Below are 20,281 nucleotides of genomic sequence, written 5' to 3'. Positions count from 1 at the left end.
TCTTCCACTCTCATCATGTCGAATCATCCTCAAGGCGGCCATGGCGGCCAGCAGTATGACGATGGTTACGGTCATGATGACTATGGCCGCGATGGCTATGGCCAGCAGCAGCAACAGCATGGAAACGATGCATACTATCAAGACGGCTACGACGAGCGGTACAATGACCAGTACTATGACCCCCGTCAGCAACAACAGGGCGGTGGTCGCGATGGTTACTACGATGAGTCGTAAGTGCTGATTGCGTTCTTCCGGCTGTTGCTTCTCGCTAACATATCCAGTGGCTACTATAACGCTGATGCCTCGAATCCGTATCATCAAGATGGTGGCTACTATGAAGGTCACAACGGTTATCAAGATGACTACTATGACAACCAGTACTACGATCAGAACGGCCAGCAGCACAATCAGGGCCGCGGTCGACGCCGTGGCCACGACTCAGAGGAAGATTCTGAGACATTTAGCGACTTCACCATGAGATCCGACATGGCTCGTGCCGCTGAGATGGACTACTACGGACGCGGCGATGAGCGTTACAATAGTGGGTACGACCAGCGCGGCTACCGTCCTCCCTCCTCCCAGATCAGCTACGGCAACCGATCTTCTGGTGCATCGACACCTGTCTACGGCATGGACTACAACAATGCTCTACCTGCTGGTCAGCGATCCCGTGAGCCTTACCCAGCCTGGACATCAGATGCTCAGATTCCACTGTCGAAAGAAGAGATCGAAGACATCTTTTTGGATCTCACAGCCAAGTTTGGTTTCCAGCGCGACAGCATGCGCAACATGTACGACCACATGATGACACTGCTCGACTCGCGTGCATCTCGCATGACTCCCAACCAGGCGCTTCTGTCTCTGCATGCCGACTACATCGGTGGTGATAACGCCAACTACCGTCGTTGGTACTTCGCAGCTCACCTCGACCTGGACGATGCTGTTGGTTTTGCCAACATGAAGCTTGGTAAGGCCAACCGCCGCACCCGCAAGGCCCGAAGAGCGGCTGCGAAGAAGGCCAAGCAGAATCCTCAGAACGAGGAGCAGACACTCGAGGCGCTTGAAGGCGACAACTCTCTCGAGGCTGCCGAGTACCGTTGGAAAACACGCATGAACAGAATGTCACAACACGAGCGTGCTCGCCAGATCGCCCTCTATCTTCTCATCTGGGGAGAAGCCAACCAGGTCCGATTCATGCCTGAGTGCCTGTGCTTCATTTTCAAGTGTGCAGACGACTATCTCAACACCCCGGCTTGCCAGAACCGTGTCGAGCCAGTTGAGGAGTGCACATACCTGAACAACATCATCACGCCTTTGTACAGCTACATCCGGGACCAATGCTACGAAATAGTGGATGGCAAATATGTCCGACGTGAGCGCGACCACAAGAACACTATTGGCTACGATGATATCAATCAGCTCTTTTGGTACCCTGAGGGCATCGAGCGAATTGTCATGCAGGATAAGAGCCGCTTGTGCGATTTGCCGCCTGCCGAGCGATTCCTGAAGCTTTCCGAGGTCAACTGGAAGAAATGCTTCTTCAAGACGTACAAGGAGACTCGATCATGGTTCCACTTGGTCACCAACTTCAACCGCATCTGGGTCATCCACATTTCAGCTTTCTGGTTCTACACTGCCTTCAACTCGCCCACTCTGTACACGAAGAACTACCAGCAGCAAATCAACAACCAGCCCAATCCTGCAGCCCAATGGTCGGCTGTCGCATTGGGAGGCACCGTTGCAACTGTCATCCAGATCCTCGCTACACTCTGCGAATGGCTGTACGTCCCCAGAAGCTGGGCTGGTGCTCAGCATCTGACCAAGCGCCTGTTGTTCCTGATTCTGGTCCTTGTCGTCAACGCTGGTCCCAGCGTGTACATCTTCATGTTCAAGCAGACAGGAAAAATCTCCTTGATTATCGGTGTTGTACAGTTCCTCATCGCGCTGGCAACGTTCTTGTTTTTCTCAATCATGCCGCTCGGCGGTCTCTTCGGAAGCTACCTAACACGGAACTCGAGACAGTACGTTGCATCGCAGACGTTCACTGCTTCATACCCTCGTCTTACTGGCAACGATATGTGGATGTCCTACGGTCTATGGGTCATGGTTTTCGCTGCCAAGATGGCCGAATCCTATTTCTTCCTGACACTCTCATTCAGGGATCCCATCCGCATTCTGTCATATACGAAGATTCGTCTTTGTGTCGGTGACGCGCTGGTTAAGGACTATCTTTGCAAGTATCAACCTCAGATTCTGCTGGGAATAATGTTCTTCACCGACCTGATTCTGTTCTTCTTGGATACCTACCTGTGGTACATCATCTGGAACTGCGTCTTCTCGGTCTTCCGGTCATTCTACCTCGGTGTATCTATATGGACACCATGGCGAAACATCTTCTCCCGACTTCCGAAGCGTATCTACTCTAAGGTGTTGGCCACGACGGATATGGAGATCAAATACAAGCCGAAGGTCCTCATCTCACAGGTCTGGAACGCAATCGTCATTTCGATGTATCGGGAGCATCTTCTTGCCATCGACCATGTCCAGAAGCTTCTCTACCACCAGGTTCCTTCCGAGCAGGAGGGCAAACGCACCTTGCGAGCACCGACATTCTTCGTTTCTCAGGAAGATCACTCTTTCAAGACCGAGTTCTTCCCATCTCAGAGCGAGGCCGAGCGTCGTATCTCCTTCTTTGCTCAATCTCTCTCTACGCCCATTCCTGAGCCACTGCCAGTTGACAACATGCCAACTTTCACGGTCCTGATTCCTCACTACAGCGAGAAAATCCTCCTTTCTCTGCGCGAAATCATTCGCGAGGATGAGCCATACTCCCGTGTCACCCTTCTGGAGTATCTGAAGCAGTTGCACCCTCACGAGTGGGACTGCTTCGTTAAGGATACCAAGATTCTGGCTGACGAGACCTCTCAATTCAATGGCGACTACGAGAAATCTGAAAAGGACACGGCAAAGAGCAAGATCGACGACCTTCCATTCTACTGCATTGGCTTCAAGTCTGCTGCGCCTGAGTACACTCTGCGAACACGTATCTGGGCTTCGCTTCGTTCTCAGACGCTGTACCGTACTATTTCTGGGTTCATGAACTATAGCCGCGCTATCAAGTTGCTGTATCGTGTTGAAAATCCTGAAGTCGTCCAGATGTTTGGTGGCAATTCCGACAAACTCGAGCGTGAGCTTGAGCGCATGGCTCGCCGCAAGTTCAAGATAGTGGTCTCCATGCAGCGCTATGCCAAGTTCAAGAAGGAGGAGCGTGAGAACACCGAGTTCTTGCTTCGCGCGTACCCCGACCTGCAAATTGCTTACTTGGATGAAGAGCCGCCTGCGAACGAGGGTGAGGAGCCCAAACTTTTCTCTGCTCTCATCGATGGTCATTCGGAGCTTCTCGAGAACGGTATGCGCCGTCCGAAGTTCCGTGTTCAGCTCTCCGGCAATCCTATCCTCGGTGACGGCAAGTCTGACAACCAGAACCATGCCATCATCTTCTACCGCGGCGAATACATCCAGCTTATTGATGCCAACCAAGACAATTATCTCGAAGAATGTCTCAAGATCCGAAGCGTTCTTGCTGAGTTTGAGGAGATGACAACTGATAATGTCTCACCGTACACTCCCGGCCTGGCTCCAGTCAAGACCAACCCAGTCGCCATTCTCGGTGCTCGCGAGTACATCTTCTCTGAGAATATTGGTGTGCTTGGTGACGTTGCTGCTGGCAAGGAACAGACTTTCGGTACTCTCTTCGCTCGAACATTGGCTCAAATTGGTGGCAAGCTCCATTATGGTCATCCTGATTTCCTGAACGGTGTCTTCATGACCACTCGTGGTGGTGTCTCTAAGGCTCAGAAGGGTCTGCATCTCAACGAAGATATCTACGCTGGTATGAATGCCCTGCTCCGTGGCGGTCGCATAAAGCACTGCGAGTACTATCAGTGTGGTAAGGGTCGTGATCTTGGTTTCGGATCGATTCTCAACTTCACGACGAAGATCGGCACTGGTATGGGCGAACAGATGTTATCTCGCGAATACTACTACCTCGGCACTCAGCTACCACTGGATCGGTTCCTGTCCTTCTATTACGCTCATCCCGGCTTCCACGTCAACAACATGTTCATTATGTTGTCTGTCCAGATGTTCATGATAGTACTCATCAACCTGGGCGCCTTGAAGGCCGAGACAATCACCTGCGACTACGACCGCGATAAGCCGCTGACAGATCCGCTCAAGCCAAACGGCTGCACGAACTTGGTGCCCGTTATGGAGTGGGTCGAGCGTTGTGTCCTGTCTATCTTCATTGTCTTCTTCATCTCTTTCTTGCCCCTGGTGGTCCAAGAGTTGATGGAGCGTGGTTTCTGGCGTGCGGCAACTCGTCTGGCAAAGCACTTCGCTTCAGCATCTCCAGTTTTCGAGGTGTTTGTCTGTCAAATCTATGCCAGCTCGATTCAGCAGGATCTGTCGTTCGGTGGTGCTCGCTACATTGGTACTGGACGTGGCTTTGCCACAGCCCGCATTCCATTCGGCGTGCTCTACTCTCGCTTCGCTGGTCCGTCCATCTATCTCGGTGCTCGAGCTCTGATGATGCTGTTGTTCGCAACGATGACAGTTTGGTTCCCATGGCTTATTTGGTTCTGGATCTCTATCATCGGTCTGGTCATCTCACCATTCATCTTCAACCCCCACCAATTTGCCTGGAACGACTTTTTCATCGACTATCGCGACTACCTTCGCTGGCTGTCTCGCGGCAATTCGCGATCACACGCTAGTTCTTGGATTGCGTTCTGCCGTCTGTCTCGTACCCGGCTGACAGGTTTCAAGCGCAAGGTTCTCGGCGCTCCTTCTGAGAAGTTGTCTGGCGATGTCCCGCGGGCGAGATTTACTAGTGTCTTCTTCGCCGAGATCGTGGGACCCTTCATTGTTGTCCTGGCTACTCTGGTGCCTTACCTCTACATCAACGCTCAGACCGGTGTCCAGGATCCTCAGCCTGCGACTCAATCGCTTCTTCGTGTCGGCATCATCGCGTTCGGTCCCATCGCCGTTAATGCCGGTGTTCTTGGTGGCCTGTTCGCCATGGCTTGCTGCATGGGTCCAGTCCTCAGCATGTGCTGCAAGAAGTTTGGTTCCGTCTTGGCTGCCATTGCTCACGGCGTGGCTGTCTTCATGCTCTTGGCTTTCTGGGAAGTCATGTTCTTCCTCGAGGGATGGCAATTCCACAAGGCGTTGTTGGGCATGATCGCTGTCGTTGCCATTCAGCGATGGTTCTTCAAGCTCATCATTGCGCTTGCTCTCACTCGTGAGTTCAAGTCTGATACCGCCAACATTGCTTGGTGGACTGGCAAGTGGTACGCCATGGGCTGGCATTCGATCTCTCAGCCGGCCCGTGAGTATCTCTGCAAGATCACCGAGTTGGGTTTCTTCGCTGCCGACTTCATCCTCGGTCACATCATCCTCTTCATCATGTTGCCGGCTCTTTGCATCCCCTACGTGGACAAGTTCCACTCGGTTATGCTTTTCTGGCTTCGTCCAAGGTATGTTTCATTTGTTGCTCTCGATCAAACTCATGCTAATTGTCACACAGTCGTCAAATTCGGCCACCTATCTATTCCATCAAGCAATCTCGCCTGCGCCGCAGACGCGTGATCCGCTATGCGGTGCTCTACTTCGTGCTTCTGGTCTTGTTCTTGATCTTATTTGTTGGCCCAGTCATCGTCTTCAAGTTCATGGATTCACCTACGCTCGGTGGCATTCCAGCTGGTCTCCTCCAGCCAACAGGACAGAACAACAACGACACGCTTCCGTCCGTCACTGGATCTGTCCTCGTTCCCGGTCTCGCCGGTGCCGACCCTACTGGCAGCAGCGGCGACAGCACTGGCGGCGGCGGTGGCGGCGGCGGTGGTGACTCCACTGCTACTGCGAGTGCGGACGATGCATTCGGAACTGGCGCATTTGGCCTGGGAGGTGGCGGCGGCCGCTTCGTCAGATGGTAAACATGGCGAAGTTGATATCAATGATCTCAAAAGAGATCATCACGCTCGGCTAGGGAGGAAAGCATGTGGCATAATGCCCAATATATTAATGACTGGAACGGATTAGAGATTCGAGGCCGCTGAGGAGGACTCCCATGAATGTCACTGGGTGACTTCTTCGGGGCACTTATTTTTGAGCAAGTATCATAGCACTGCTGGCGTTTGCAAAGGGACGGATGGGGTATTCTCACACAGTAGACACTACAAAATATGTACATGATCAATCAAGCATTGAAACGAACACGAATCTGCACATCTGCTGTAAGAATTGGATCCTTCGCCGCATAGCCCTCGAGAACTGGATGAGGACGATGGATATGGAATTCACGATTTCGACGCGCGAGCACGTGATCCAGCCAAAGGGCGGCGGCCCTGAGTAAGACTGGAATGCACCCCGGAAATCTGTCCCTGAGTTTCCTGACGTGCCTGACTGAACGTCCCGTACCTTTTTGCGACCGCAACAACTTTCCCTTTCATTGACACCGAGACCTCGCCGCCATCACAGCATTCCCTCCTCCGACCCTCGCGTATGCCCCCAAATGGACCCAGCGACCAACAATGCCACCGCCCTCATCACATCCTCATCTTCCATCATGAACACATCCGACCTTCCCGAACACTTCTGGACTGCACTCAACACGGCCTCTGAACAGTTCCACAAACTTCCTGGCTCAGCCATTTTCCTCAGATATGTGAAGTCATCCTACCAGAATGATCCGGTGCGGTCAGCGGTCGAGCTGTTCCTGGTGCTGTTCGCGATTAGATATTTGCTGGCGCCGAAATACAGCACCAAGCCGGGCTTGGTACGCCTTTCGGAAGAAGAGATTGATGACCTCGTCGAGGAGTGGCAGCCGGAGCCGCTGGTCGGCAAAACGACTGCGTTCGAGGAGGCGGAGCTGGAGAAGCGGCCTGTTATTGTTGGGCCGACTGGGCCGAGGGTCAAGCTTGCGAACGGGCGGACTGTTACGAATCTTGCGAGTCTGAACTTTTATAATTTTTCGGCGAATGAGCATTTGAAAGAGAGGGCGATTCAGACGCTGAGGACGTATGGTGTGGGACCGTGTGGACCGCCGGGGTTCTATGGGACGCAAGATGTGCATATGAAGGTTGAGGCTGATATTGCTGCGTTCTTGGGAACGCAGGCGTGTATTATCTACGCGCAGGCTTTCAGTACGATTTCGAGCGTGATACCGGCGTTTAGTAAGAGAGGGGATATTATTGTGGCGGACAAGGGGGCGAACTATGCGATCAGGAAGGGGATACAGATCAGTCGGAGTCATGTGCGGTGGTTTGAACATAACGATATGGAGGATTTGCAGAGGGTGCTGGCGAAGGTGACCAAGGAGCAGGCGAAGAAGCCGTTGACGAGGAGGTTTATCATTACGGAGGGGCTGTTTGAGAATTCCGGGGAGTTGACTGATCTTCCGAAGATTGTGAGTATTGTCTTGCTACGAAGCCCCTAACAGTGGACGACTCTGTGCTAATGCGCGTGTGCGACAGATCGACCTGAAGTCCAAGTACAAATTCCGCCTCATCCTCGACGAAACCTGCTCCTTTGGCGTCCTCGGCCGCACCGGCCGCGGCATCACCGAACTCCAACACGTCGACTCCGCCGAAGTCGACATCATCGTCGGTTCCATGGCGGGGGCGCTCGCTGGCGCAGGCGGCTTCTGCGCGGGCTCCGATGACGTGGTCGAGCATCAGCGCATCACGGCCGCGTCGTATACTTTCTCGGCTGCGCTGCCTGCTATGGCGGCGGTGACGGTCAGTGAAACGGTCATGATGTTGCAGACGCAGCCGGATCTGCAGACGCAGCTGAAGGAGAATATCAAGACGATGTGGGGACAGATTGATCCGAGGAGTGATTGGGTTTATTGCATGAGTGCGAAGGAGAATCCGGTCATGTTGTTGACGTTGAAGCCAGAGGTTGTGGCGAGTAGGCGGTTGGGGGATGGGGAGGTGCAGGGGTTGTTGCAGGAGATGGTTGATGAGGTCAGTATCTCTATGCAAGTCGGGATGAGTGAGTGGTATACTGACAATTGAGACAGGCACTTGCACAAGGCGTGCTGATCAACAGAGTCAAGTTCCTTTCGCCTGACCCGAGTGGCTCAAGGGGCCAGATCTACGTTCAGCAGCCGGCGCTGAAGGTGTGTATGACCATTGGGCTGACGAAGAAGGAGGTCGAGAAGGCAGGGACTACAATCCGGCATGCTATTACAAAGGTCATGAACAAGAAGCGCTAGCGGCAGAACGAAGGTCGAAGTAACATGTTATGGCAACCTGTATCAGTGTACAAAATGGACTTTTCGGTCGAGCACGGCTTCTTTGTATAGATAGTTCGGGACATAATACTAATTGAATTGCTACGACCATCGAGTCGTCATCAACGAATCAAGACAAGGGAGATCATGCAAGTTGTATGTTCAAAACATTCTCATTCGTCAACTTTGGACATGACTGTGTAATCATCGCCATCAGAGGCATTCCCATTTCCAATGTGCTTGCCAGCACGAACGCCATGCTATGCGCGAAATCCAATTTCCATCACTTCTTTTTTCTACAGAAGTAGAGCAGCAACTCCTCCAACAAGACCCATGACCGCACCAGTCCTCACCACGATCGTGTTCGCGGCACCCTGGTATGGAGTGCTCGTGGCCGTACTGGTAGCAATCACGAAGCTACCAGACTGGCTGGATGTAGCTGAAGCCGCCGACGACTCTTCACTAGTAGTTTGCGTGCTGAGCGTTGTCGACCCATAAGCAGAAAGCCACGAGCTCTGATCGGACAGTACGCTGGCTTGTCCACCCGCGCTCGTGGCTTTGGGCGGCATGCCAGTGATAACACCGTTGCTGTCCGTCTCAGTGAGGTAGCTTGTGAATCCGTTCGTGTAGTTGGGGTCGGAGCTCCATGTGGCAGGCGCTTCACTGATGATGGCGGAAGCTGGGCATGGGTTCGCCCATGATTGACAGCCGGCGGGCCATGTGACGCTGCGGGGGTAGGTGCGACGCCGGATGTTTTTGCGCCAGCGGGGCAGGGGTTGGCCCAAGATTCGCAGCCTGCGGGCCAGGTCACGACGGTGGCCCAGTCGACTGGGGCTGCTGCTGAGGGAGATGGAGTGACTTCTTGGGCTGTGATGAGGGAGGACAGGAGGGAGATGCTGAAGATGAGTCGTGTTGTTGAGGAAGGCATGGTGATGTGGGTAGGAGTGTTGGTTGTGATGGAGATGCTCATCCTTTCTGGTTGCGGTTTCGTAGGAGAATGCTTGCTGTTGCTGAGGATGTGATGGTTCGATGGCGAGAAGACATTCTGAGTGTTGCTACGACGGGCTTATGTATCAGACAAGTCGTGCAGCAGCTCGTGTAAAATCATAGAGGCGGACACCTGCCTCGCCAATTTAGCAGTTAGCTCGTGTTTGCCTCGCCAATTTCCAAGGGTTGGTTAAACGTCATTGGCTGTAGCCCTGTGGCGTCTCGTACCCGCCACTTTTCAGCCACCCGAATCTGGCGCGCCTGCCCCAATGAGGCCAAGTGCCAGATCTCGAGCTTCCCGAAAACCTTCTTTTCGCCGGCCTTCGATTTTGATGTTCGAGAAACCTGCCTTTCTCGAAGGTTGGGACTCTGACAATCGCGTGTCACTGTGGTACTACAGCAATTGAGCATGGTGACGTAGGTGCTAGAGAGAGTGTGCGATTCAAGTCAGTCAGGAGATAACGGTTCTGGAAAGGAACTTTCATTGGGTTGCAAGACGAAGCCGGCTGGGCCTGAGTAACTATAGTCGACGATGGGACGAAGAGCGCATCTCATTCCCTGGGCGACGAACGACCTGGTACGCGCGACGTTGCGCCCTCTCCGACCTTATTGTCGCACCACCTTCACAGGACCCGAACCTAGCTTCCCAGCGTCCGCCATAGGCATCTCAACCTGCAAGCCCGCAAGGCGCGGGACTCTCTCCTCCAACGCTGCACAGGGAGTTCCGAAGCTCGGTGTCGCAAAGGCCATGTGACTGTCGCCACGAGCCAGCACGTGATATTGATTTGCTGGTCTCCCTGCGTCCATGCCGTCCCACTTCTCGCCGGTATTCCATGGCACAAAGCTTCTCGCATCGCAGTAGTGGCCAGCGAAGGCGCGGCGCGAGGTCGTACCTCTGTTTGGGTCCGAGCGATGCAATACGTTGCCTTCAAAGAAGATCACATCGCCCGGATTGGCGGGACACGCAACTTCCTCATAGCGTTCAGCAACGGCTGCCAGCTGGTTTGCCGCCGGGTCCTCGAACGAGGCCGTGGAGTTGTCGAACACACCCGCCAAATTGCGAGATTCGTGCGTGAACTCGTTTTCAGCCTGTGGGTACAGCGGCTCGGACTGTGAGCCCACACGAAAACGCAAACATCCGTTCTCCTCCGTGGCTTCGGAGATGGCAACCCAGGCTGCGATGAGCGTGTTGGGCAGCGTGGGGATGTAATAAGAGTCTTGATGATACCTGAACAGGTTTGTGTCAGTTCCAATCCCTTATTCCAATGCCCGCCTTGATACATGATATTGGGAAAGAGAAGTTGTCTGGCCAAAAGGAAAAGGATTACTAACCCCTGACCGGGCTGTCCGGGTTGTTTGAAGAATGTCATGCTCTGCAACGCCAACACATCAGGGCCATTGAGCTGCTCGATAGCATCGAGTATGCGAGGGTGGAGTAGGAATCGCTCATGCAGAGCGTGAACACGATGGGCGTTGTGAATCCGTGAGAACCTGGCTACACGCTCTGCCTCGGGCATATCTGGGTTGATGGCCGGGAAGCCCGGGGCCGTCTCTGCTCCTTCGATGACCCGGTTCATATGAGTCGACATTGTGCGAATGTCCTCCTGTGGGATTAGACCTTCTACCTTGAGGAAGCCATCTCGCTTCAGCTTCAGGTAGTCATCGACTAAGAGCCGAACTGGTTGATACGAAGATCTGGTGAACCCGGCGTTCTCGCTGGTTCTGTACGATGGTTGGACTGACCCGATGCTGATCGAGTTGGCCGCCCATGGCTTTGCTTGGGTGACAACTGTCGTGCTGGAAGTCATTTCGAGATATAAGGACTTGAAATGGGCGATGAAGATGTGATCAATTCGTTCCAGATTCAGTTCTAATCACATCTTCAGACATGACTAGATATACTGCCACGGGATGAGGCCTGGCGAGCGCCACTTGGCGCCACTCACTACTCACTCATACGACTATCCCCTGGACCCAGCGGCCACTGACAGCACGCCACTGACGATCATAGACATCTCTTGCCAAGACTCCGTGGGATAACTATCCACAAGCAGTTAGAGCTCAACATGAATGTTCTTAGGCCCTCGGCAGGCATGACCCACTACAGCTTATAGGCCGCAGGCCTACATCATGCTACCTGCATACTCTTGACCATGCTACGACATCACCACTCCGATGTGTGTAGGTCATATGACGGTAGCGTCGTCTGCCAAAGTGACAAGGACCTAGGTAAGTAGCTGTCATCCCGAGACCGTCGAATTATTCCGTGGACCTCTTACCTCCCTTCCTTGGTCTCGAATACACCCAAGCAACGACAACAGACCGGTTTACTGCAGTTTACGATGTATGTTTCGCGTGCCTGCGATGCTTGCAAGCAAAGAAAGGTGAAATGTGACGCCGCAAAGCCCTGCGCCAACTGCTGCATCTCTCAGTTGCGGTGCGAGCACAGCACCTTGCCTCGGAAACGAGGCCCGAGGGCCAGAAACAATGGCAATGGCCCTGGGATGATACAATTTCGTCTGCGGATGCAGCCTGCAACGCATCTTAGTTGCGCTCGAAAGTAGAAAATGCCAGATCCTGCGCAAAGAGGCGCCGTGCTTACCAGTCCGCAGTACGCCTTACACAGCTGGACCGTCGAAACGGGCCAGTTCGGAGCGAGCTAGAGGGGCTTTACCCCATGATGCGAGAAGGCAAAGGGGATCATCGCCTGAGCAAACATCCTTGATGCTGCCGGGTCCGGAGTTGGCAGCAGCGCACAGCAATCACGCGGCCGGCCCAGGGATGCTCGTCAACAGTCTGAACCTTGGATATGACGCCGAGGAGATTCGCTCGAAATTAGTGGCTAGGGTTGTGAGCGTCGTTGCTTCGGGGGATGCAGAGCTAAGTGTGACGGCTGCTGTCGATTTGGTCAACAAATGCATCGACCTATTTCTACAGTATATGTTTCCAAGCACACCAATCGCCCACGAGCGCACACTCCGCGCTGGAGCCTCACTCTTCCTCTCAGAGCATAGTCTACGCGCACCGGAGTCCATGAGACCTCGTGATGGCCAGGACCAGACGTCCTTCGCGAAGAATTTCACCCTCATCACTGCGCTCTGCGCCTTCGTCATGTCTGTAATGCCCAACTCGCTGCTACCTATAGGCAAGGAGCTTGCCGGGCCGTTCTACCAGGCGTCCAAAGCGATGTTCCGACTGTATGAAGAGCATGATCTGCAACATCCCGACTCAACTTCACTGACCATCCGCATATGGTACTCGAGCGCAATCCAGAACATGACGGGCAAGGCCGGCGCGGCATGGCACTATCACACCGAAGCCTCCGTCTTGGCGCTGCGCTTGAGACTGTACGACGAGCAAGCCATTTGTCGACCTTCAGCGGTAGAATCGCGGCTGCTACGTGCGAACTTCTGGCTACTCTATCAGTCAGACAAGGCCGCAGTGGCCCTGGAGAACCGTCCCTCAATTCTGGGCGAGCACCTCTTCGAGGACGACCTGACTCTGCTCGAGCAGGGCGACCAGCACGAGCCTCTCCTCGACGAGACAAAAAAGCTCGCGCAAGGAGCGCTAGAACAGCGAATTGTGTTTGGATTTCATCTCAAGGCGCGTATATGGACGGCTGCCGGAAAGTTGGTCGCAGACATCAAGTCATACTCGCGCTGGCGGAAGCAGTTGGGCTCAGATAACACCCGCAAAGACGTGGATGCAGCGTACAGGGCTATGATTGAGGCGAACCTGTGTTTCTCTACACTCACATCTAACCTCGAGCCATGGTTACAGGATCCCGACAGCATCGAAGCTGTTGATCCAAGGGTGGCGGCGTATCAGAAAACGTCCTTCTGGTGCCTAAGAAGCAATATCATGACGACGTATCACTGCCTTAGGCTGGTGATCCTGCAGAAATGCATCGACCACGATCTCCTCGAGATCGTAGGGCTCAGCACACAGCCGCTCTCATGGGCGATCAAGAAGGTTGACATCGTGCAGGATTTCCTTTATGAGCTTCGGACCGTACCTTTCTTATGTTACAAGGTTCAGGGCGAGGCTGGGGTGAGTTTACATTTCGTCCCTCGAAGTGCTCCGAGCGCACAATGCTGATCGCAGTATTTTAACGCCCATCCAGGTCGAACGTATCCGGCGTGTCGGCAGTCTGCTTCTCGAGCTTGCTCAAAACGTCGAGAACGAGGTCATACGAGACCGCGCAAGATCGCAATTCGAGCAACTGTTGGATTTCTTGGCCAGGTTAGATTCAAAAGCTTCGGATGATCTCGACAACAGACACCTAGTGAGTGTGCCATGACAGCTCATCCGAGAGATGATGATCGATTGGGTCGCCAGCATGACTTAGCATCAGGAAACGTCATTCGCAAATACAGACATCCCAACTTCTCGTCTCACTCACCACCACCCACCCATCAAAAGCTTCTCTTCCCTTTACTCTCAAACGGTAACAACAAGCTCAACACGATCAACAACGCAAATAGCCCCGCACACACCCACAACGGCGCCGTCGTCTCAACATTCGCATAGCTTCCAATGAGCACGCCCGCTATGCCACCCACCCGATTGACCACCACACAGATCCCATAGCCCGTCGCACGATGCGCGCTTGGCAGGATCTCCGGCGTGTACGCATAGATGGTGCCATAGTAGATATTGCTCGCGCCCGAAATCGCAGCACTGACACCTAGATTCTGCGCAGGGGTCTTGATCTGCGTGTACCCGAACTGCAGAGCCGTAGTGGCCGCGGCACCGATGGCGAGGGTGCCTCTGCGGCCGATAAAGTTCGTCTCCACGAGAATGCCTGCGATGATGGGTCCGGCCAGGCCGGCGATGTTGTTGATGGCGTAGTCGCGCCAGACGGTGTAGTTGGAGGTTGACCCCGTGACGTCGTGGCCGCGGGAGGCGAGGTAGTAAGGGAGGAAGACTGAGTAAAGGGGGGAGACCATGCCGATGACGAACCAGTTGAGGATGATCATGACGGTGGAGTAGGCGAGGATCTTGCTGCCGAAGAGACCGGTGATGTGCTTGCGGAGGCGGAGGGCGGACCAGGCGCTGCGTTCGGTGTGCAGGACGCGACCTTGGGAGGTGAGGTCCTCGAGGGTGAGGGTGAGTGGGCGGTCGTACCTCTCGGAGAGGCCGAGGAGGACGCCGTAGACTTCTTCGTCTTTGTTCTGGGCTATGAGCCAGCGCGGGGTTTGCTTCATGCGGATGAAAAGGACGCGGGCTAGGGAGGCTGCTAGGACGAGGCTTCCGGCTGTGAAGTGGAGGTAGCGCCATCCCCAGTTGTCGGACTTCTTGCAGGTCTCGGGTGTGGTATCGGGAGCACAGGTGAAGTTGGACATGTAAGCCCAGGCGAAGAGTCCTGTGATGGTATAGCCAACGGCCCACCAGATAGACATGAACGTCACCAGCCAGGTGTGAGTGACTGGCAAGAACTCCAGGAGGTTGGTCGCGTCCAGGATGTAGTTGCCGCCCGCGCCTGCGGAATAGATCGCAACGCTGTGCATCGTCAGCAGAATTCTGTCTGCCACGGAGGGACTCTGCCTTACAGAGCTGCAAATGAGATATAGCTTGGCATACCACCAGCAATCAAGACAGCCGAAGCACACAGAAAAAGACTGGTATTGAACGCCAGCTTCCGTCCGATAATATCGGCCGAGAAGCCCCATACAGCAGCGCCCACGAGTAGTCCGACCTGGGAAGCCAGAGCAATGCCAGCGATCTGTTTGTTCGGTCTTCCATGCTCGCGATCTACCGCGGGCTGAGCGATGGACTGACAGACGATGAGCAGCTATGGGCGTTCTTAGCAGCAAACACTGGACGAAGCCCTCCTGGTACATACCGAGTCAACGGCATATCCAAACCCATTGAAGAAGAACAGCTTCCACTGAAAAGGAGTCATGCCGATCTCATCGATGGCATTGTTGACCAACGCCATCTTCTTCGCCAATATAGGGTCGATGAGGCTGCTGTCGTACACCTCCCGCTTGAGGGTGATCTCCTCGGAGCTGCTATCGCCGTTTCGGTATGCTGCTGCCGTGTCTTTGTCGAAGACGACACCATGCACAGCGGCGACCGGGTCTGATATTGCGGCCATGCTATCTGGCTCGGTGTATAGGTATACTTCCGCCCTCGTCGAACACGTATACAGCACGCCGCGGTCCACGAATGTTGAGAAATCATTCTTGCTGTCGTCCTAGCTATATACGCGTTGCTAACGTACCGGATGTAGTAATTGTGACCAAGCCGCTGGGTCGTGGCATGCGCCAAGTAGCGAGCCTCAGGGGACTGGACCCTTAGTAACGGTCAGGCCACCCAATCACAGGTATGCTTTTGGCTATCATGCCATAGATACAGCTATGGCGAACACGCTGATGCCATTCGATACTGAGGATGTCGTGCTCAAGGGTCGCGTCCCACGCGGATTTCGTGGAAGTATGATCGGTAAGCACGGAGTAGAGCGTAGGACGCTGTAAGATCCTCGGCTCGTTGAAAGGCATGAAATGAGCCTCTCGCTCACACAGGCAAACTTCCTGAGCAGATGAACATCGACGCACCATTGCCAAACATGTCCATCCACCACACCGGCTTGACCGATAAGGTCCTGGAATATCGAGCTCCTCACGAGCAGGTCAAAGAATTCAAGCCCGAAGCCGACCGCGCAGGCTTCGCAGATCCTGCCAAGAAAAGCCTCTTGGAAGCAGCCACAAAGATCACCAAGTTGACGCCCTATATCGGAACTCATCTTGAGGGCGTGCAGCTCAGCAAGTTGACGGATGCGCAGAAGGATGAGCTGGCTTTACTAGCGGCCGAACGCGGTGTTGTCTTTTTCCGTGATCAGGACATCACCATCGACGAGCAGTATGAGTTGACGAGACATTTCGGTCTTCAGGACCGAGATCCGAATCAGGTTGACCCTCGTCATGTGACGATTCTTGGTCGCGATGGGTAGATGCTTTCTTCGGGCCTTGCATCTGAACGTCTGACCGCTGATGTTTCTGCAGTGATATTCGTGCTGCCGCCAACTTCGGAGCAGACTTCCATTCCGACCACTCTTTCGAGGCAAACCCACCAGCGTACACCATGCTTCGCCTTGTTCGAACTCCGGAGACGGGTGGCGATACCATCTTCTCATCTCAAGCGGCCTTGTATGACAAACTCAGTCCCCATTTCCAGAATCTGTTCGAGAAGCTGGACGCCGTGCATACCTCAGAGCACACCTTCATCAACTCGATCAACGGTGGAGGGGCGCCATTCCGTGGGCCAGTCAGGAGAAGCCATCCTCTAGTCCGGACACACCCCGTGACGCGGGTGAAATCCTTATTCTATAACCCATCCTTCGTGTTGACCTTGGAGGGCTTGAAGGGGGCGGAGTCGCACCATACCTTAGCGTTTCTCAGAGAGTAAGCTGTCGCTGGAGTGGTGCCCGGCTTTTGCTGACATTCGATAGACATCTCCACGCCGCAGACGATCTGACGGTGCGCTGGAAATGGGAGCCAGGTAGTGTAGCGTTTTGGGACAATCGTGTTGTCGCCCATCGTGCCGTTCCAGGCGGCTATAATCCTGCCGAGAGGGAAGGCAAGCGTACCGCGGTCTATGGTGAGAAGCCATTCCTCGATCCGACCAACAGCGTCAGCTTGAGCCAGTATCTAGCTGGCGAAAGAGCATCGGCCGATGGCGGTGACAGCAATGGGCACGCCAACGGCAAGTCTGGCGAAAAGGATGGCTACGCTGCTGATGCGAACGGACACTGAGGTCGTGAGCCTAAGCCCTAGGTTGCGTCACTCTCGTATTGCTTAGAACTACCTACTACATGAAGCCGCTCCGCGATCCCGCGCACAGGAATGACTGAGCAGAGAGAGTCTGAGCCTCGATCTGGTACCGTAACATTCGTTTCACCATTTCTCAGTGACATCTTCGCAACGTCTGTCACACCATCTCTCTATGCTAAGGAAGACACGCTTTGGATCTTCAGTGTAGCAACCATGTCCTTTCCAGGAAGGTTCCAGTCGCGCGCACTCATCCAACGTGTCCTCCGCCTCCAGGATGGGCAGGACCCATATCCCAGCCAACACCACTCGCGGCCCCCACTCCCAATGTCGGCCCCGTTGTCGTCCCAAAAAAGTTGTCCCACTGTGCCCAATCAACTACCTGCCCGTTTGGCGTGTCCAGAGAGTATCCCTGCGCAAGGATCGCGTCTGCATCGAAGTAGGACGCATCTTGCATCTCAGTATCGATACTCATGCTGGGCTGTAGGCCTGGGTTCATGAGGAAATTGTCATTGAATTGATCAAAATTTTGAGGCTGGCCAGCGGTGGCACTGGCGAGGTCTGGCCAGGGACCGGTGTCGAAGGATGTCTGTTGCATGAGTGAGCCCACAGAGTGCGCATTGTAAGCTTGCCATGATGCCGGATTTGGGTTGCTAGGGCCCATGTTGGTATTCGTGGAGCTCGGCGTCGAGTCCGGAGGAGTCTGCAGTGGTCGCTGTGGGATACTGTAACTCGTGCTGGGATTGTTCGTTGGCGGTCGCCTGGAGCTTCCATGCCTCCCGCAGCGCTAGTCTTGGGGGCGTTGCCATATGCTGGGTTCGTAGCCCTCGCAAGTTCGTCGAGCGGCATCGGCTTGCCATCTCTTCCTTTCGCTGTGGTAGCGGCTTCTCGCCGCACTTTCGCTGCTTGACGCTGCTGGCGCAGTTTATCCACATAAGCGGGCCATCTCGCTTCGGTCTGCCCTCCTTCTCCAAGGCCTGCTCACGCGACTCGACCGCTTTCAAACAGAGATTACCTACAGCCATGAACACCGGCCGATGGGTGCTCAACATCATGTGAGTATTGAGCTCGTAGATCGAGTCAATCAGCGTCCATGCCTTTTCTGCGCCTTCTCGCATCGGTGTTGTTCGTAGTGTATCGAGCACGTGGATAACAGCATGCCATTGAATGAAGTACGACACAGTCCACTTGAAACGCCGTATGCTCGGATTGGTCTGCATTGCGTGATAATATTCCAAGATGCCGTTGGTCAAATCCCAGATGAGTTGCACTTCCTCTTCTGGGACGTGATCGAGATGAGCCCATCTTCGAGGATGATGGCACATGAATTTCATGAGTTTGATGGCGCCTCGTGTACCCAGCAGGGTGAACAGATGTAGTGGTTGTGTCGGATCACAATACCGCAGATATCGAGTCTCCATGACCTCCTCAACCTGCTTCACCAGCCGATCCTTATGGTCGAGGTCATCCATGATCAGGAACTCTTCTGGCGTGACATCGTCCTTGATGCCCGCCTTCTTCATCCGAGCTATCTGGCCTTTCGCGAATCCCGACAATTCGGTTCGGAACATGACCCATAACATCTCAGTCGCTCCCGTTGCGTTTTCAGGTGCATGCGTCATGCCCGGCCAAAGTGCTGAGTCGTCGCAATTCGTGGGTGGCTCTGGCGCGCCCTTATCAGCATCGACAGATCTGAACTTAGCCTGTCCGGCCATTTCAGCGCACCTAAAATCATGGACGGAAAGCTGCCACCATAAACGGCGTCGCATCTCGACTTCAAATGGAGGCAGGCCGAGCTTTTTGCCATCAATGCGCATGCCCATACCTTCTGCTATGCGGATCACTAATCCTGTCAAGTTCCACACAGCTCTCGGCTCAGAGGATTCTCGAATAGCTACCAGGTGTAGCAGCAGCGCTTGTAGAACGACCAGGCTCGTCGTGCCCATGAACTTCGCCCGGAGCAAGGCATTCTGAGTGGCTGATACGTAGCGATTGATTAGACTAGTTTTGCTCGCGCCAAATTCATCTCTGCAGTCTTCGGCTGGAAGAGAGATAACGGCCGTAGCGTAGATGCTGAACATGAGCGCCTCAAAGCCGCGAGGAACGCGATCAATGTTCGCAATAGCCTTCTCAAGAGCTTTCGAGAAGGTAGGATTGTGGATGAACTTGAATATTGGATTGACGTTTTCGGCGAAGAGCGTCCATAACCGCCGAATTTCTGGAGGCGATGGATGAGTCGGGGCCACGACCGGGGAGGCGTGGCTGAAAACCGATATGAAATCTGGATGAGGCGCTTCAGTATCGCTGCCCTCATGTGAAGAGTCGGAGTCGTCCTCCAGTGAGACTCCACCATCCCGGATCTCTTGAGCAACTCGAGACCACAAGCTATTGTCGACAAATTTCATCCCATTCTGGCCCTGCAGCAACTGTGGCTTGAAGGAGGACCTCACATCGGAACTCACGGATGCCGGTGTGGGCATTTGACTGATTGCCTGCTCAACGGATTGAGGGGAGACCATCGGCGGCGATCCATCCTTGACGGAATCCTCTGAGGTCTGGTGTGGACCTAAAGGATGATCTTTCAAAGTTGGATCTATGCCGTTAACGCGAAGTAATGTCTCGTAACGCTTCAGTTGCTCTACAGTTTCCTCCTTGGAATAGTTCTTCCGCCGACGTGGCGGTTTGGGCGCTTTGAAGATACACTCTGCGCTATGGCGCACACAAGCAACGCAAGGCTCCTGACGATCGCACTTGACCTTTCTCTCCGAGCAGCGGACGCAAGCGAAAGTGTGGGCCTTCCTCGTCGGACTTGCTGGTGGTACTGGTTCTTCTGTTGCCATGCTGCTTGGCGTCGACACTTTGCAGAGGGTCGCCACGCGCAACTGTTGTGGCACAGAGGTGAGATACCAGGTTCACGAAGTCATGCTGTACGCAAAGCAGCGATGCCAGAACACAGATGACGGGTCTTTGGACTATGAATCCAAGACTTCAATCGTTGTTGAGGATCCAAGTTGGCGAAGTGTCCGGATTTAAGACGTTGTTGACTTTGCTCGCAGAACCGACGGATGTCTCGCAGCGCCTGCCGTGCGAGTCTTTGACTTATGGCGAGCGTTTGACTTATGGAAAGAAGGATGGGACTTCGAGTTGGAAGGCGCGACACTGGCACGAGGCACGGCGGTGACCTAAACACTCGACACTGTGCCGTCCTTTAGCTTCTTCGAGTACG

At 54.2% G+C, this 20,281-nt stretch overlaps 7 protein-coding genes across 7 annotated transcripts; 3 read left to right on the top strand and 4 right to left on the bottom strand.

Annotated features, from left to right (window-relative positions):
* Positions 1-15: 15 nt before the first annotated feature.
* On the top strand, positions 16-8,278 carry AB675_8594 (1,3-beta-glucan synthase component FKS1; the record flags this gene model as incomplete). The annotated part of the gene is made up of 6 exons (XM_018149052.1): positions 16-53; positions 282-5,537; positions 5,588-5,806; positions 6,541-7,468; positions 7,536-8,027; positions 8,084-8,278. The coding sequence occupies 6 exons, from the start codon at positions 16-18 to the stop codon at positions 8,276-8,278; spliced, it is 7,128 nt and encodes a 2,375-aa protein (XP_018004735.1).
* Positions 8,279-8,592: 314 nt separating this feature from the next.
* Positions 8,593-9,224, bottom strand: AB675_8593 (uncharacterized protein; the record flags this gene model as incomplete). Its single annotated transcript, XM_018149051.1, has 2 exons — positions 8,593-8,959; positions 9,022-9,224. 2 exons carry the CDS (start codon positions 9,222-9,224, stop codon positions 8,593-8,595), a joined length of 570 nt encoding a protein of 189 aa, XP_018004210.1.
* A 665-nt stretch (positions 9,225-9,889) lies between these two features.
* On the bottom strand, positions 9,890-11,091 carry AB675_8592 (Phytanoyl-CoA dioxygenase, peroxisomal; the record flags this gene model as incomplete). Its single annotated transcript, XM_018149050.1, has 2 exons — positions 9,890-10,511; positions 10,616-11,091. The coding sequence occupies 2 exons, from the start codon at positions 11,089-11,091 to the stop codon at positions 9,890-9,892; spliced, it is 1,098 nt and encodes a 365-aa protein (XP_018004288.1).
* Positions 11,092-12,064: 973 nt separating this feature from the next.
* Positions 12,065-13,583, top strand: AB675_8591 (uncharacterized protein; the record flags this gene model as incomplete). Its single annotated transcript, XM_018149049.1, has 2 exons — positions 12,065-13,333; positions 13,407-13,583. 2 exons carry the CDS (start codon positions 12,065-12,067, stop codon positions 13,581-13,583), a joined length of 1,446 nt encoding a protein of 481 aa, XP_018004352.1.
* Positions 13,584-13,698: 115 nt separating this feature from the next.
* On the bottom strand, positions 13,699-15,383 carry AB675_8590 (putative MFS-type transporter; the record flags this gene model as incomplete). Its single annotated transcript, XM_018149048.1, has 3 exons — positions 13,699-14,785; positions 14,836-15,077; positions 15,129-15,383. The coding sequence occupies 3 exons, from the start codon at positions 15,381-15,383 to the stop codon at positions 13,699-13,701; spliced, it is 1,584 nt and encodes a 527-aa protein (XP_018004441.1).
* A 262-nt stretch (positions 15,384-15,645) lies between these two features.
* On the top strand, positions 15,646-17,040 carry AB675_8589 (Alpha-ketoglutarate-dependent sulfonate dioxygenase; the record flags this gene model as incomplete). The annotated part of the gene is made up of 4 exons (XM_018149046.1): positions 15,646-15,730; positions 15,811-16,234; positions 16,291-16,689; positions 16,737-17,040. 4 exons carry the CDS (start codon positions 15,646-15,648, stop codon positions 17,038-17,040), a joined length of 1,212 nt encoding a protein of 403 aa, XP_018004596.1.
* Positions 17,041-17,305: 265 nt separating this feature from the next.
* Positions 17,306-19,895, bottom strand: AB675_8588 (putative transcriptional regulatory protein; the record flags this gene model as incomplete). Its single annotated transcript, XM_018149045.1, has 2 exons — positions 17,306-17,708; positions 17,782-19,895. The coding sequence occupies 2 exons, from the start codon at positions 19,893-19,895 to the stop codon at positions 17,306-17,308; spliced, it is 2,517 nt and encodes an 838-aa protein (XP_018004231.1).
* Positions 19,896-20,281: the final 386 nt, after the last annotated feature.

This window comes from Cyphellophora attinorum, assembly GCF_001299255.1.
Source record: "Cyphellophora attinorum strain CBS 131958 chromosome Unknown Contig3, whole genome shotgun sequence".
NCBI classification, from domain to species: Eukaryota; Fungi; Ascomycota; class Eurotiomycetes; order Chaetothyriales; family Cyphellophoraceae; genus Cyphellophora; species Cyphellophora attinorum.
This window is presented reverse-complemented; position numbering and strand designations above follow the sequence as displayed.